General features: G+C 48.1%; 1 protein-coding gene across 4 annotated transcripts in view; it reads left to right on the top strand.

Moving 5' to 3' along the window:
• The first annotated feature begins 1,076 nt into the window (after positions 1-1,076).
• Positions 1,077-17,200, top strand: part of ZDHHC9 (zinc finger DHHC-type palmitoyltransferase 9) — a 37,613-nt gene continuing 21,489 nt past the window's right edge. The window contains exons 1-3 of one of the 4 annotated variants that reach the window (XM_043521965.1): positions 1,101-1,231; positions 2,200-2,348; positions 4,311-4,576. In XM_043521965.1, the coding sequence (XP_043377900.1) occupies positions 4,410-4,576 (167 nt within the window). In that variant the 5' untranslated portion in view covers positions 1,101-1,231; positions 2,200-2,348; positions 4,311-4,409. Of the gene's footprint in view, positions 1,232-2,199; positions 2,349-4,308; positions 4,577-17,200 lie in introns of those variants that run through there. The other 3 variants (XM_043521966.1, XM_007063806.4, XM_043521967.1) reach the window with 3 other exon arrangements.

The following is a 17,200-nucleotide window of genomic DNA, read 5'->3' as shown; positions in this document are numbered from 1 at the left end:
GCAACACCTAAAGGAAGGGAGGTGGGAAAGGGGGCAGTACATCAGGCAGGGGCACATGGGAGAATGGGGACATCAGCCATCCCAGGGGAGCTGGGTTGTGTAGGAGCCTCAGTGACCAGATCCCTGAGCACTCCGGTGAAGGGACAGAATGGCAGCATCTCCAACCCTCACACATGGGGATGGGGAAAGCGGGAGGAAACAGAAAGGGCTGGGAGCTGAGCCTGCTACAACTGCTGAGGGAATGGACTGTCCGTCAGCCTGGGCAGCAGCTCTGATTGGCTGTCCGTTTTCATAAGGCAGGGCAATGGGGAAAGGCAGCCTATCAGACAGGGGTTCCCTGCAGGCCCTGGAGTTGATGGCTCTGAACTGCATGGGGCCTGAGGCATGGCATGGTGCTCAGCCCAGAGCTTTGGGGGCCTGCTAGGTAACTTGGGCCCAGGCTCTTGGGCACCTTGAAGATGCAGACCAAAATCTCTGCTCCCAGGCCTGCCCCAGTCCTTAGACCGCCATGCCCCATCCCAAGACTCCTGCCCCCCATCCACTTGCCCCTATACCCAGGCCTAGGGTGACCAGACAGCAAGTGTGAAAAATCGGGATGGGTGTGGGGGGTAATAGGTGCCTATATAAGACAAAGTCTCAAGTATTGGGACTGTCCCTATAAAATCAGGACATCTGGTTACCCTACCAGGCCCCTACTGCCAGGCCCTATGCTGCACTGCCCAGTCCTGTGCCCCCCACCATCCCCTAGGCTGTGCCTCCCTGGCCCTGTGCCCCCTAGCCCGGTGCCCCCCATCCCTGAACCCCTGGGCCCGTGGCCCCATCCCTCTGCTGTACTGCCTGGGGTGCGGGCCCTGGGCTCGTGCCCCCGATTTCCTAGTCCCTAGGTCGCACCCCCGGACCCGTGTCCTGGGCTCCCCCATCCCTGAGGCCGCGCACACAGGCTCCCTCGTCCCTGGGCCGCACCCCCATCTCCAGGCATTTCTCGCTCTAGGACCCAGTGATGTAGGAGCGGGTCGGAGGGGAGAGTGACACATGTCTCAGCCAATAGGAATGCGTTCCAGTGGTTGGGGGCGGAGCGACATGTCGAGGCGGGCCAATGGTAGCCGCTGTCGCGCCCCCCCTCACCGAGGTGGCCTCTCCCGAGTCCGGACGCCGGAGGGAGTGAGCGGCCCGGCCCGGCTCGGCTCGGCCTGGCCTGGCTTGCGGAGGCGGTAGCGTGACCGGCCGCCAGGTGAGGGGACCCTGGGGCCGAGCGGGCCGGAAGGACAGCAGCGGGTGGGGCGGCTCCTGGTGCCTGGGGAGGTGTCACGGCTCCTGGGGAGCGGAGTAGGGGGAGGCGGGGGGCGTCGCGGCTCGGGGGGGTCATGGCTCGGGGGAGGAGCGGAGTCGCGGGGGTCATGGCTCCGGGGGGAGGGGAGAGGCGTGGGGCGGGTCACGGCTCGCGGGGGAGAAGTGGGGGGGTCAAGTCTCGGGGGGAAGCAGAGTCGGGGGATCACGGCTCTGGGGGGAGGGGAGAGGCGTGGGAGGGGTCTTGGGTCGGGGGGGAGGGGAAAGGTGTTGGGGGGGGGATCACGGCTCGGGGGGAAGCGGTGTGGGGGGGTCACGGCTCGGGGGGAGGGGAGAGGCGTGGGAGGGGTCGGGGGGAGGGGAAAGGTGTGGGGGGGGTCACGGCTCGGGAGGAAGCAGAGTCGGGGGATCACGGCTCTGGGGGGAGGGGAGGGGTCTTGGGTCGGGGCGGAGGGGAAAGGTGTGGGGGGGTCACGGCTCGGGGGGGAGGGGAGAGGCGTGGGAGGGGTCGGGGGGAGGGGAAAGGTGTGGGGGGGGTCACAGCTTGGGAGGAAGCAGAGTCGGGGGATCACGGCTCAGGGGGGGAGGGGAGAGATGTGGGGGCGGTCTTGGCTCGGGGGGGAGGGGAAAGGTGGGGGGTCTTGGCTCGGGGGGGGTAGAGGTGTGGGGTGGGGGGGTCATAGCCAAGTGTACCCAGTTGGTTGTGGCTGGGTCTGGGAGTTCCGATTTGGCTCCTTAGACGGAGCAGCCTGGCCCGGGGTTCAGCAGAGCCCCAGTCCCCGGATTCCTTGGCTCAGGGCTTAGAGGCCATTAGTGTGAGGCCTGGAGTTCCCCGTTCCAGTGGAGAAGGTATTTAGCTCCCACCCCCACTCTCCGCTCCCCACTCCCCACCTATTGTGCTCCTTTTCTCAGGTGAAAGGCTCTGCGAGGGCCGAGGTGTGTGCTGCCACTCTCCCTGCTCTCCTTTGGATCTAGCTTGCCTGGCATACGGTATCTATAGATGCCTCTGTACTGCCCTGTCTGGCGGTGCAGAAGAAAAGTCCAGAGATCCCTGTGGGATGGTGGGTTGTCTCTCCTTGTGAGCTGGGGATAACATTCTTCTTCTCTGTTCATGAGCTCCTGTCTCTGTTGTCTCACCCACCAAATCTGTGGTTTTTGTTTTGCTGTTTTTGTTTATTCCCTTTCTCTGTTTTTCTTTGCTGAAGAGGCTTTGTGCAGATCCTGGATTTGCACACGTCCGAGTCCATGTGTAATGTAGCTACATAATTGTGCTCTATCTTTAGCTTTCATTTAAAAACAAATTCTCCACCCAAGATGAGCGAGTGACATCTGCCTCAGCCCACAGTTATTCTGATGCTATAGGAGAGGTGTGAAGTGCTCCCTTCCCTTATCTGGGTGGGGGATGGACCTGAAACCTAGTGATGGCAGCTTAAATGTAAACATTGTTAACTATTTTTCTGCCACTTAATGTACTTAGTGAGATTGTCTGCTGCAGTGAAAGATATTTGGGTAGGGAGGAGTCTAGTGCAGAAACTGCTTATTATTGAGATGAGAAACTAGAAGTTCCAAACCCTCAGAGTTACTCCTTTCAGACCTTTCTCACAAGAGGCAGGGAATGAAGGGCTGCATCTCCTCCCACATACTAGAGGCATCCCCAAACATGTTTTACAAAGCAGTTTTTATTGGTAATATCAAAATAATGCTGCAAACTAAAAACTTGGTGGTGATGTAAAATAGTAATATATTTTTAAGAAACAGGAGGAGGATGCTATACTGATTGTATTTTCATATTGAATTAACTAGAAACCTCAGTTGTACATTTGTATGAATCTGCCTCAGAGTGTCCAGGGTGCAACGCCAGTCTGCCCTGCAAACCAAGGGGTCATGTTTCTAAGGTGGTTGGATGTGAGGCTCCTCTCCTGCAAACTTCAGGAGGTCTGCAGTGGCAGGGGTGCTGTAGTTGGCAGAGAATTAGAAAAGCAGTAGATGAGGGAAGAATGGATAGACCAAAGAAAATCCCACAGTTCCACCCCTTGTGAGTTCACTGTGTAAATCTTTGTGACTAAAGTAGCTTTAGCTATGGGGCGCATGCCTGTCTTTATTCCCTCTATGCACCCTGCATCTTTAGCAGTTGAGGAGGATAGTTGTGATGGGAAGAGAAGTTGGAGAGGGTCTTTGCTGCATGAATCTAGGGTTTTCTAACACATAATTTAGGTCTAACATGTTGCATGGGGATACAGGGTCTGAGTCATCTTAGAGGGGCCATAATGGACCCATGTTACCAGGAAACCCCATCGCAGACTGTAAAGTGTAAGTACTGTGGTCTGCTGTCAAGGGTCCAGAAGGTGGGAGTCAGGAGACCAGCGTTCTAATCCTGCATCTGCAAAAGCCTAACTATATGTGTGACCTTTGTTAAGTAATGTGAGTTCCATGGCTGAAAGAGGGAAGAGAGAGAAGGGATGGTTTGATGTTTAGGGGCATGGGACTTGGACTCAGGAGACCTGGGTTCTGTTCCTGGCTCTGTGACAAATTTCCTGCATGGCCATGGGCAAGTCACTTAATTAGTCTGTGACTCAGTCCCGTTTGCAAAATGGGGATAATACATCTCTACCTCCCAGGGATGTTGGATATAACTTCACTAATGTTTGTGTGACACGTGTATTCTAGTGATGGGGCAATATAAGTACCTAGACAAAGTGCAAGATATTAAGATTTCTCTACAAAGATATGCTGTGTGCCATGACCTCATGAGGGTGAATATAAAGGCGGAACTCCAGAGCTACAAAGGCTGTCCTCTCCCCATTAGGCAAAGCTGACAACTCCTGTTAGCTGCAGATATCCTGCATAGAATGACTTAAGCTGTGAGAGCTGGTTGTGTGTGGAGGAGCTGGATTTGAGGTGGTGGGAAGAATGTTGTGCCTCTAATTGTAAATTGGACAGCTCCCTTGATCCATGTGCTGTTGGAGGACACTGCTGCATAGCATCCAAGCCCATGGTAATGTCCTTGTCTCTGATCTCTTTAGTGGCCGTGGCTGGACTCTTGATGATGCCGTGTTTTTCAATGAGGGTGGAGCAGAAGCTGGACTTCACTTGGTTGCCCTACGCCCTCTGAAGGAGCAGTCATGTCGGTGATGGTGGTGAGGAAGAAGGCGATGCGGAAATGGGAGAAGCTGCCAGGCAGGAACACCTTCTGTTGCGATGGTCGGATCATGATGGCCCGCCAGAAGGGCATCTTCTACCTGACACTCTTCTTAATTCTTGGCACCTGTGCCCTCTTCTTTGCTTTTGAGTGAGTTCATGGTGGGCTGAGATCACTGCTTTTGGAGGGGTTTATGGGGCTGAACTAATTGCCATAACTTGAGGGTGAGGGAAGGAATTTGCCCCCCCATCCTGGGGGCATGTGGGTTGGGATTTGGGTTAAGGAAAGAAGGAATTTCCTGCCAGCCTCAGGTTCTTATTAGGGCTAGCTAGTATATTGGGATCTTTGGTGTAGCTCACCAGATTAAAATCCAGTTTTTGAAGGGAACCTGCTGGGTTTGGCTCAATCCTTTCTGGAAGCTAGAAATCTCTTAGGGAGTCTCAACCTGTGACATGAGACCATTCATTGGAGAGATAGAACCAATAAGTATGTGAGGTTTTGGGCTCATCAGGGTTGTGTCTTTGGTCGTGCATGACACCATATTACTGTGCTAGTCCTCTTATGATTAGTATAGACACAAAAGTTTTGCTGGTTTAAAAATTTCTCTTGGTTAAACCAGTGTAACTTTCATGTGTAGACATGGCCTTGATTTGTTGTCATTGCATTTCTCCCTCCTCTCCCAAGTTGGGAGTGGACTGGCACTCTGGTCTGGTGTGAAGAAGGTTGCTGGAGGTGCCACCTCTTTGGCCAGTGTGGTGTACTGTGTCACGGTTACTGTGAATGGAGTGAAAGTTAGTTGATCTTATGTGGCCTGCTTCAGGGGAAGGAGACTTAATGAAACAGGGCTCAGTTTGTGAATGGCTTGTGACTGTCTCAAGATTGTTACAACTCTGCCATCTCTTGAAGGCTTATTTACAGCTGCTTTCTGGGGGACCAGCTCTGCTAAGCCTTGCCTCCTTTAGGGCATTTGTGATGCTGGCAGGTATCTGATTGTCCTGAATGATACTCTGGGTAACATGATGGGCTTTCCAGATGTCTCTGAGCTGATGGGCCAGTACATGCATTAGAAAGCAGAGGAAGGGGACCTCTCTTGAGACCATTTTCTGCAAACTAAACAACTGTTGCCACTTCTAAAACCTGCTTGTTTGCTGCAGATGATGTATGGTGTTTGGCAAACAAAATTGCCAATCTGGTAACCCAGGCATTTATGGCTTGCTCATTCACTGGCCTTCTAGAAATGTCACCCCAGTTAGGTATCTTCTTGACGTCTTCCTCAAAACTTTATCTGAACCTGGCTCGCTCATCTAGATAAAGGATATGGCTGAAACCCCTTCAGTGTTGAATGGCCTTTCTGGAACATCCTATAGAGAGATTTGCCAGGTCTCATGTGTCTTAGCAGTAGCAATGAAGTGACTGTCAGGTCATAGACAAGCTTGGACCTGTGAAACTAGGGTGACCAGATGTCCCAATTTTGTAGGTATAGTTCTGATATTCGGGGCTTTGTCTTATATAGGCACCTATTACACCCCGCCCCCCCCCCCCCCCCCCCACACACACACATCTCTGTCCCGATTTCTCACACTTGGTATCTAGTCACCCTATGTGAAATTGGCTTCTCTGCTTCATTGACACTGTCTGTTTCTGTATAAGGGGTGTAGTGTAAGCATGACATTGGGAATCGGGACTTCTGAGTTCTAATATTGGCTCTGTCACTGACTCAGTCCTTGTCCCTAGGCAACGATACTTACCTCTCTTTGTTCATTTCCTCCCCTGTAAAATGGGCTAAGACTTCCTGCCTTGCAAGGTGTTGTGAGGATGAATGAATGTGTATAAAGTGCTGCTGTTGTGTAAGTGCTTATTATGATGGATCCCTGCAGAGTCTGGCCAGCAGTGGAAGAGCAAGCCATGTTACTCTGCCTCGCACAGTCTGCAGGCAGTCATTATTATTGGTGATGGTGTATTGAGGCCGATTGAACCAAGCTTGCGTTTGACTTTTAAATATGTAAGATGTGTGATTACCTCCCCTCCATGCACTCAGGTGAGCAAAGGCCTCTGGAGGGCTCCATTCAATCCCTCCCTGTCAAGAGAATCCATGAGACACACCTCTCAAGGGGGGGAGAGAGAGAAATCTCTCTATCTATATCTATAGATATAATCTCTCTTGTGTGAGGTTTCAGAGTAGCAGCCGTGTTAGTCTGTATTCGCAAAAGGAAAAGGAGTACTAGTGGCACCTTAGAGACTAACCAATTTATTTGAGCATAAGCTTTCGTGAGCTACAGCTCACTTCATCGGATGCAAGTGATGAAGTGAGCTGTAGCTCACGAAAACTTATGCTCAAATAAATTGGTTAGTCTCTAAGGTGCCACTAGTACTCCTTTTCTCTTGTGTGAGAGGCTCAGGGCAGTCTAGCAACGTTAACCTTTCCTGTGCTCTGGAGAGATGCTGGGGGCATTTTTCTTTTTCTGCAGTAGTTTGGAGTTTCTCTCTTAATGCCATAGCTTCTGAAGGAAATTCCATGTGTTACAACCGATTGTTTTTGAAGAGAGGGGATGAATGTCATGGGCGGAAGTGGCTTTTCTAGTATCTCCTGACCATACCCACTCTAATGAGGGGTGTGTATGTTTTGAATGTTTATTTCATTCAGCTGAAGCATTTGTTTGGTCACATCTTAGCTGGGAGGTAAACAAGCCTTTGGAATCCCTGGAATGGGGAAATGTCAGATGCAGTTTTTGAGCCAGCAGTGCCTTGTGAACTTTGTCCTGCACAGGCTGTCCCAGGGCAGAACCTGAACCCGTCAGCTTGGCTCTGATTAATGCCTCTGACTTGTGGGTTAATGTTTCAACACTTCCCTGTTTTCGGGTCTTTGTTTTCCTCCTGACCCCCAATTTGGGATTGGTTAAATCCCAAATGCTGCTGTGTCTCTGGTCAGATGACTTGGGGACACATCACCCCCGTTTGCAAAAATTCTTTGCATTCTTCCACTCTGAGGACCTGAGTGTTCTCTCTGGAATGACATAGGAGACTGGCATTTGGGCTACCCAAAGTGTCCTTTTGAAATTGTGCTGAAGCAATGTAAGTGTTCACTGTAACTCCTCAGGCAATGACCTGATTGTCATTGCAGACAGCTTTGTGAAAATCTCCATTCACCATGTAGGGATGGCGAAAAAAGCAATATTAGGCTGAAAGGGATAGACTGAGATCCTGAAAATAGTATTGGAGGCCATCCCTTTGAGTGATATGGCATTGTAATATATTCAGAAATTGGGGTCCAGAGATGGGTGGCATGGGAATCCTTCTGAACAAAGAGCGGTTTAATAAAGAAGAGAGAGAAATAAAAGGGGAAATGAGATGTATACAAACTCATGAATAGGATAGAGAAGATAAATTGTGCACTTTTATTTATCCTTTTTCATAATATAGAAATAAAAGGACATCCCACATAATTGATAGGCAGTAATTTAAAAACTGTTAAGGATGTAGATTTTTACACAATACATTGTTAACCTGTGGAACTCATTGAGGCCAAGCATTTAGTCAAATTCTTCTGTTAATTTTGCTGTCCTATAGATTGAGAATATTCAGAGTTACATTAGAGGAAAATGTGTAAGGAATGCAAACTCTCCTGCTGCAGAGGCTGGTCTTGATGATTGTCATATATTTCTTGTACACGGTAGGTTGCAACGCTGCTACTAGGAGGTCAGGCTTCTGTACCAGCTATGGACTGGCCACAGAGCTTCCTTCCCAGAGAGAGATACTAAGGGCATTCACTATAAGGACCTTTAATGTTCTGCTAGGTATGGCTGAGGCTAGCTTAATAAGGTGTTACACACAGGACCACCTTCTGTCTGAACAATATAATAAGTCTTAACATTCCATCACATCTCCCCTTTTAAGTTCTACATTCCTACCATTTACAAAATTTGCACTATTACACTATCTTTGAAGTTCAGTAAGGATTAGTTTAAGTGTCTCTAAATTGTACTGGTTTTCTAATTACATTACCTGAATGCATAACAACTTCGTCATTGGACTGTCCATTAATTAGAACAACTGGCAGTGGTAGGTTTCGAGTCCTTGAGACTTCTTGTTCTGTAGAGTTTGCTCTGTTGATTGTTCTTTCTGAGGGACAGTCTATAGCCGTTGACGGTTTCTGTTGAACGCTCCATTGTTGGTTTTGGTCTCACATGCTCTGAGTGCTGAATTCTTTTTCTTTACAACCATTGGAGTTGTCCATCCTTTTTTTTTTTTTTTTTATTGTATGTGTAGGTTCCTTGAAGCTACCTCTGGAGGATGGCCTTTCTCAGAGGTGGGATGCTGGCTTAGATTGCTCTCTAGTCTGGCAATTCCTGTGGTTACACAGGGAGGCCAAAGCCTAGGGAAACATTGTCTTCATTAGGGAAAAAAGGAGTTAACTAACTCGAGGTAAAATCAAACTATAAATTGACTTATCTTCACTGGGATTTTTACCTCATTAATTACCATGTTAGCTAACACAATTAAGAACTATATGTCTGCTGATAGCCCTCCAGGGATGCAGGCAGGTAACCAGCCAGAATACAGAGGTCCAGTGCAGTCTGAACTGAAGGACAGCCCAAGTGCAATAACCCTCCAGTATGGCACTCCAGGCTAACCTCAAGGGCTGTGAAGGGTATAGGTAAAGCAGTGAAGTCTTGGATGGAGGTGCCCAAGAAGCTAGGGTAACTTGGGGCCAAACCTGTATGGGCAGATCAAGATTGGGGGCACCTGGACATCAAAAAGGGGCCACCCCACTGGGAAAAGCCTCACCCACAACTTGGGATATACCTCTTGTCTAGTCCCTAGGGTCTGCTTTTCATGTGCACAACCAGGACAACTACACCGAGATTGCCTCTTTATCAACTGTAGCTATAGTCAAGTCTGGAGGGCAGAAATCCAGATGCAGAAAAGGGCCCCTGCCAACCTGTTTGAACCAGTATGGATTGATGGGAAGGCAGTCATTGGGCTGGTGGACTTGGGGTATAGCCAGATCCTAGTGAAGGACCAATTAGTTGGTTTGGCGACATCCTGAAAGAATGGGGTGGCTGACTGGCTGGCTACCTGATGGAACAGCTCACTTTCACAGACAGAAGCACTTTTGGAACCATCAAAACTGGTGGTGATAGGGGAGGAAGAGGACTCCAGCGAGGGGACTTCCAGCCAAATCAGGGAACCTTCAACTCTCCAAGCCTCAGGAGCCTGGGGACTCTCTCCTGCTGGAGGCTGACATTCTGGCCCAAAACACCAGTTTTGTTCAAGAGCAGTGAGCTAATCAGATGCTAAGCTGGGCTGTGATGAATGGAGTTGGTGGTACATCCCCAGTGGCTAAGGCAGTGACTGCACTTTGAGGTCAGGGATGAATGGATTTACAGCCTTGAATGAAATGGGCAGATGGGAGGTAAGAACTCAACTCCTAGCCCCTGGGAGTTAAAGACAAGAAGTCTTACAAGTAGCCCATTCAATTCCCTTTGCAGGACACTTGGGGAGGGGGGAAAAAAACATCAGTTGGGTAGTGGTCCAGGTCTACTAGCTCAGTGTATGCAGAGATGTCTGACTACTGTTCCTCATGCCAATTAGCCATTCTTCCAAAGCACCTAAAGAATTCTCCCAAAGCACCTCTTGTTGTGCTCCCAATAGTTGAGGACCCTTTTGAGATAATAGGGATGGGCTTCATGGGACCCCTGAACAAGAATGCTGTGGGGGTATCGGCACATTCTGGTCATCTTCGACTACGTGACCTAGTATCCCAAAGCCACCCCCTTGCACTCTACAAATGCCGCTACCATCATGGTGGAACTCATGTAACTCTTTGTCCAGATAGCAATTCCACAGGAGATCCTGACCAGTCAGGGAACTAACTTCATGTGCAATCTGATGAAAGAGCTGTGAAATCTACTAAAGGTCAAGTCAACAAGGAAATTAATATACAGCCCCCGGACAGATGAGCTGGTAAATAATTTCATCAAATGCTGAAGGAGATGAAGAAATTCGTAGCCTCTGGTCATAGTCTCTGGAACCAGCTGCTTCCTCACTTCTGTTTGCCATACAGGAGGTGCCCCAAGCCTCCACTGATTTCCCCTCCCCAACCCCAATCTTTCAAGCTCCTATACAGCTGGCTATATAGGAAGAGCAAGGCTGAGGGAAGAGCAAGGACCACAGACAATGAACATAGTACAGTATGTTCACCAGCTAGGAGAAATTTAAGTCTTTAGGGAAGTGGTGTGCAACCTGTGGCACGCCGGCTGGAGCCCGCCAGCAGGTTACCCTGATGGTCCGCAGGTTGCCCACCACTGCTTTTGCCCAACGAAAACCTGCTAAATGCCCAGCAGGCCCAAAAAAGCCTACAACTGAGGGGCCTGATTGTGGTGTTCAAACCAAATGATTGGGTACTATTATTGCTGCCTAGCTCAGAATCTAAATTACAGGCCTATGGCAATGGTCATTTGAGGTGGTGAGACAGGTTGGCCCCAAGGTCCAGCAGCCAAAGAAAAGACAGGAAAAAAACAAAAACCCACAGATATACCACCAGAATCTTTTTAAAAGCCTGGAAAGTCTTCAAGGGGCTTCATAGCCCGTTATCCTTTGGATCCTGAATTAGGACCCCAGGCACTCTTGACCCAAACAGCTAAACCTGCACAGATGGGAGAGATACTTCAACCCAGATAAAAAGATGAGGTACAGCAGCTAGTTGACTCATTCCCCACTGTGTTCTCATCCTTACCAGGACCAGCCAACGTGGCATACAACCATATCAAGATGGCACCATGACAATGTGCCTGGGAGACTCTCTGGATGCACCCCTGTAAAATGTGGGACACAATTTGGGATGAACCATAGGCTATGCTTACCCTGCGAAGAGTCAAACAGTGGATGGAGAAGCCCCACTGTGCTTGTGCCAAAGCCAGAAGGCACAATATGTTTCTGTATTGATTTTTTTGAAAGATCAGTGCAGTATCAAAATTCGGCACACATACAATGCCAAGGATAGATGAGCTGTTGGAAAGTCTGGGAGCTGCCAGATATATAATTGCCTTAGATTTCACAAAAGGATATTAGCAAATACCCTGGACACCAGGATCCTGGAGGGGGGCGGGAGGGACCTTCTTTTTCCATGCTCTTTGGTTTATATCAGTTAAGTTCCCTGCCCTTTGACCTTCACGGGGTAGCAATAACTTTCCAGAGGCTGATGGACCACATTCTGCAGCCATATAGACAATACACACTAGGATGATTTTACAGCCAAGACTGGGTTAGCCATGTAAGGCCAGTCTCAGCAGTCCTTTCGTCCCTCACAGATGCAGGTGTGATGGCAAACCCAGCAAAATATAAAGTGGGGAACCGCAACGCCACATATCTAGGCTATACTATTGGAGAAGGCCGAGTACAACCACTGGTCAACAAGGTGCAAGCTTTGGCAGCCTGTCCCAGCCCCACAACAAATAAACAAGTATGGTGCTTCTTGGGACTGGCATGGTGTCAGCGGTGTTTGTCACTGTTGTAGCTCCGCTCATGCGTGTTGTAAAGGATGGATGTTCAAAAAAGGTTCAGTGGTCTGAGGCCTGCGACAAGGTCTTTAAGACACTAAAGAATTGTATGGCTCAGGAACCAGTTCTTTATAATCTAGACTTCTCAAAAAGAGTTTTATACTACAAACACAGGCCTCAGAGGTAGGGCTAAGGGCAACTCTTTGTCAGGAAGTTGAGGGAGAACACCTATGCTCTACATATGTCGAAAGCTGTACCCTAGAGAGAACCTATTCTGTCAGTGAGAAAAAGGCCTTGGCAGTGAAGTGGGCCATGGACCCCGAGGTATTGTCTGCTGGGGAACCTTTTTCTCTGATCATAGACCATTTAGGTGGTTGAACACCATGAAAAACATCAGTCCAAGGATAAAGTGCTGGTACTTGTCCCTACAATCCTATAGCTTCCAAATAGTCCACTGGACTGGCGAGGTGAATCGAAATGCTGAATTTTTTTTATGTGATGGAGATCTAAACACCAGCTAGCAGCACCTTGGCCCTACTTCAACCCTCTTCCTCCCCTCCCCTCCCCGCCCCCCTTGCTCTGCAAGTTATGTCAAAAATGGAGGAGTTCAAGAGTGGGGAAGCTCAACTGAGCAGTGAGCAGCTCTGCGTGTACGTCTAAGCTGTGAGCTAGGGATGTGATTCCTTTGCTTGTGTACACATACATTAATGCTGCTTGAATTAGCCTGAGTATAAAGAGTAGTGTAGCCACGGTAGCACGTGTAGCAGCAGCAAAGGCATGGCTGAGCCATGCTGAGTACTTACCCACCCGTTTCAGGCTGGGTTGTACTGTTGTAACCTGGTTGTGACCTGTGCTTCCCACTGCTTGTGCTACCATGGCTACACTGCTATTTATACTCTTGCTAAATGTATGTGCTAATGTATATGCATACACACCCCTATCTCGTAATGTAAATGCAGCCTGAGAGCAGGACAGAGTGCTGGGCCTCCCTGCTTTCAGGGAGAAGCCTGGCAGAGGACAGAGCCTACCCCCTGCCTAAGAGGAGGGCCAAGACCTCTGAGATGAAGGAGGCTGTACCATATTCCTCTGTTGCTGACACAGCGGGCTTTGAACCAGTGTGCAGCCCATCCATGTCCCCTCTGAAGGAAGAGAAGCCGGCAGCCCAGCTTGAATTGGCTGCATGTTTTTGTTTGTTTTCCTACTCCTCAGTTGCTTTCTGAGCATCCAGAGGGAAGTGGCTAGAGCGCTGAGGCTGCTTCCCTTTTAGGGTGCTACTGGGCACCCCCACTTGAGCAACTATACCACCCCCATCAATACTCCAAGGCGGTGCTGTTGAAGGACCAGAACCCTAACACGGCTAGTTCATATTGTCTGTCACTCCGGGGGGAGGTTGGTAATGTGGGTATTGGTGCCCTTCATTACACATACTCCCTTGCGTTGCTCCCCAGGTGACCTGGCTGAGAGTGTCTCTGTCTGCTCTGTGTTAAAAGGAAATGCTGAGTGCACTCTTGCTTGCTGATACTCTGAATCTTGCACTCTCTGCCCTGTTTAATTAGAAGCAACGGTGACTGGGCTGCATGAGAGGATGAGCTCTCCCATTGCTCGCTGTACTGCTTTAAACCTGAGGGGGGAATGGCCCTGACATTACCAAACACTCTCATTCTTCCTGCACCCATCTGACCATACCCCCAGAGCAGATACACAGGCCTATCTCCAGTGGGGAGATTTGCTTCAGGCTCAAAGTGCATATAGATAGGATCTTGGCTTGTGGTGAACCAAAATGTGATGAAATGCTTCTCACTTTTGTAGCAGAATCAGGCCACAATAAGTGGAGTTTGCATGTGGATCACTTTAGGGATCATACTTTCAGCTTGTTGGCTCTTCTACTGAGGTTTTGGTTTCATTCTCCATGTGTCATGCATTATTGTGAGGGGGGAGGAACCTATGGGCTTCCTCCTGTGGGCAAAATAATCCCTCTGAATTTCCCCGGTGAAATAATTAGATTGCGTAGCTGAGTGGATAAGGTATATTTCAAAGTGAATTCATATCCTGCTGAGGTGAGGTCTATATAACTTGTTTCCATTCTCCCTTACCCCCATCAATGAGATATAAGTGAAATCATACCAGTATTATAAAGCAACAAACAAAAATCTGGTCTAAAATAAGCTGTTTCCAAATGTAGCTGTCTTTCTGCACGTCACTTCTCCATGTGCCTGAATGCTTTCATTTGGCATTTTTATGTAGGTGGTGTTTTGGAGCCTTTGAAGGGCATGCTCCAAATTCACCTCTGTCCCACATGTCGTAGTTACCTTTTGGCTTCTTCCATCATATCTCCTTTCTGTGGTGGTTTATCTATCAATTGTTGCTCTGACTGCATTTCCGCTCAGCAAAGTACCACTAGCAGTGATGCTGCAGCAGCACGGGCTTTATTGTGAGCTGCGCAAGCCGGCCTGGGACCCATGGTGCTTACTTGAGTGGCTAGTCTGTGCTGAAGTCTATGCTGCTACAGCTCCAAACCTACCAGTACCCCGAGCTAGACAGACTAAAGCTAGTTTGGGTATGTCTACCCATGCTGCCAATCACACCTTGATTGCACTTTAGACATACCCATGATTCCTATACTGAAATCATGCAGGGGAATTAGCGATTCTAGAGCTCACGCATCAACAAGGGATGAGAACCATATTCTCAATAGAAACCTTGATATGGCTTCATGACGCAGAAACCAGCCTATCATCTGTGCAAGCTGTCACTTTTTGGGAATCCAAAATAAGATGGTGGCTTGGCTAAATAGAGAAAATATAAATCCAGCAACTAGCCAGTAAACAGGTGTCTAAACAAATTGCAGACCAGCTAGGAATCCCTCCAGTGCTTTCTAAGGGACTCTTAGACAGTAGGGACAGATAGTAACATACAAATACTAAAGACCTTCTCTGCCTTTCCTCTTATTCAGGAAAACAGTTCAAGCAATAAACCACTAGATGGCAACAGTATAGGCTATTTGGAGCTGGTAGCCATGGTAGAAGCACAGGTCACTCTGGCAGACACATCACCTATTGTCATGGGTCAAAAACGATCTGGGAGACAGCAAGTAAAGAGTAGGAATAAATGGCCAACTTTCATCAGGGCAAAAGGTTAGCAGCGGGGCCTTGAGTTTCCATACTACAGCCTATGTTTAATATATTTACGATCTGGAAAGCAGTGGGTGAGCGGTGAGGTAGCAAAATTTGCAGATGACACAAAGTTACTCAGCAAAAAGAACGAGGAGTACTTGTGGCACTTTAGAGACTAACAAATTTATTTGAGCATAAGCTTTTGTGGGCTAAAACCCACTTCATCGGATGTATGCAGTGGAAAATACAGAAGGAAGACACACAAACACACACACACACACCCCCCATGAAAAAATGGGTGTTGCCATACCCACTAGAACGAGAGTGATCAGTTAAGCTGAGCTGCTATCATCAGGAGAAAAAAAAACCTTTTGTAGTGATCATCAGGATGGCCCACTTCCAACAGTTGACAAGAAGGTGTGAGTAACGGGTGGGGGGGGGGGGGAATAAGCATGGGGAAATAGTTTTACTGTGGGTAATGACCCATCCACTCCCAGTCTTTATTCAAGCCTGATGTAATGGTGTCCAGTTTGCAAATTAATTCCAATTCAGCAGTCTCTCGTTGGAGTCTGTTTTTGAAGTTTTTGTTGTTGTTGTATTGTGTCTTTTAGGTCTGTAATCGAGTGACCAGGGAGATCGAAGTGTTCTCCGGCTGGTTTTTGAATGTTATAATTCTTGACGTCTGATTTGTGTCCATTTATTCTTTTACGTAGAGGCTGTCCGGTCAGCCTCTACGTAAAAGAATAAATGGACACAAATCAGACGTCAAGAATTATAACATTCAAAAACCAGCCGGAGAACACTTCGATCTCCCTGGTCACTCGATTACAGACCTAAAAGACACAATACAACAACAACAAAAACTTCAAAAACAGACTCCAACGAGAGACTGCTGAATTGGAATTAATTTGCAAACTGGACACCATTACATCAGGCTTGAATAAAGACTGGGAGTGGATGGGTCATTACCCACAGTAAAACTATTTCCCCATGCTTATTCCCCCCCCCCCCCACCCGTTACCCCACCCGTTACTCACACCTTCTTGTCAACTGTTGGAAGTGGGCCATCCTGATGATCACTACAAAAGGTTTTTTTTTCTCCTGATGATAGCAGCTCAGCTTAACTGATCACTCTCGTTCTAGTGGGTATGGCAACACCCATTTTTTCGTGGGGTGTGTGTGTGTGTTTGTGTGTCTTCCTTCTGTATTTTCCACTGCATACATCCGATGAAGTGGGTTTTAGCCCACAAAAGCTATGCTCAAATAAATTTGTTAGTCTCTAAAGTACTCCTCGTTCTTTTTGCTGATACAGACTAACACAGCTACCACTCTAAAGTTACTCAGGTTAGTCAAGTCCAGAGAGGACTTTGAGGAACTTCAGAGGGACCTAACCAAGGTAGGGGAAAGAGCAACACGATGGCAAGTGAAGTTAACCATTGATAAGTGAAAAGTAATGCATATGGGAGGGAAGAATGTCTGTTTTATACTTCTGTGCGTCATTGTAGTATCTGAGCGCCTTCCATGTAAAATCAGAAGCAAAGTCCCTAGAGGACTTCATGGAATCTCTAGCACTTCTCCCTTTTCAAGTTCAAAACTCTGCTTGGTGGTTTTGAACTCTCACATCTTACATGGTTCTAAATTAACTGTATCGGCTTGGGAAAGGGATCTGGCCATCATTGTGGAGACTTCTGCTGAATGTGCAGCTGTGGTCAAAACAACAAACAAGCTGTTAGGAGGCACGAGGGATGGGATGAAAAGTAATACAGATATTATAGAGTGGTTATAAATTAATGGTGGACCCTCATCTGGATTACTATAAGCAGCGCTGGTCACCCCATCTCAACAAGGAGACTGCAGAACTAGCCGGGGTTCAGAGAAGAGTGATGAGAATGAGATGGGTTCTGGAAAAACTCATGAGAAGAGATATCTGAAAGTTTGCTCTCCCTGTCTCATAGCACAAGAATAAAGGGATGTTAAATAACTGAAAGGTGACAAGCTCAAAACTGATAAAAGGAAAGACTTTGTCCCATGCTGTGTGATTAGACTGGGCACTCACTGCTACAGGAGGTCATTAAGGCCAAGAGCTTAGTAAGATTCAGAGAGGGACTGGATGTTTATAGAGAGGGTGGATATCCTTGTTTTTAAAAAAATGTTTTTATTTA

The sequence above is a fragment of the Chelonia mydas genome, chromosome 9 (assembly GCF_015237465.2).
Source record: "Chelonia mydas isolate rCheMyd1 chromosome 9, rCheMyd1.pri.v2, whole genome shotgun sequence".
Lineage (NCBI taxonomy): Eukaryota > Metazoa > Chordata > Testudines > Cheloniidae > Chelonia > Chelonia mydas.
The sequence above is the reverse complement of the archived record's forward strand: the minus strand, read 5'-3'. Positions and strand labels throughout refer to the sequence as shown.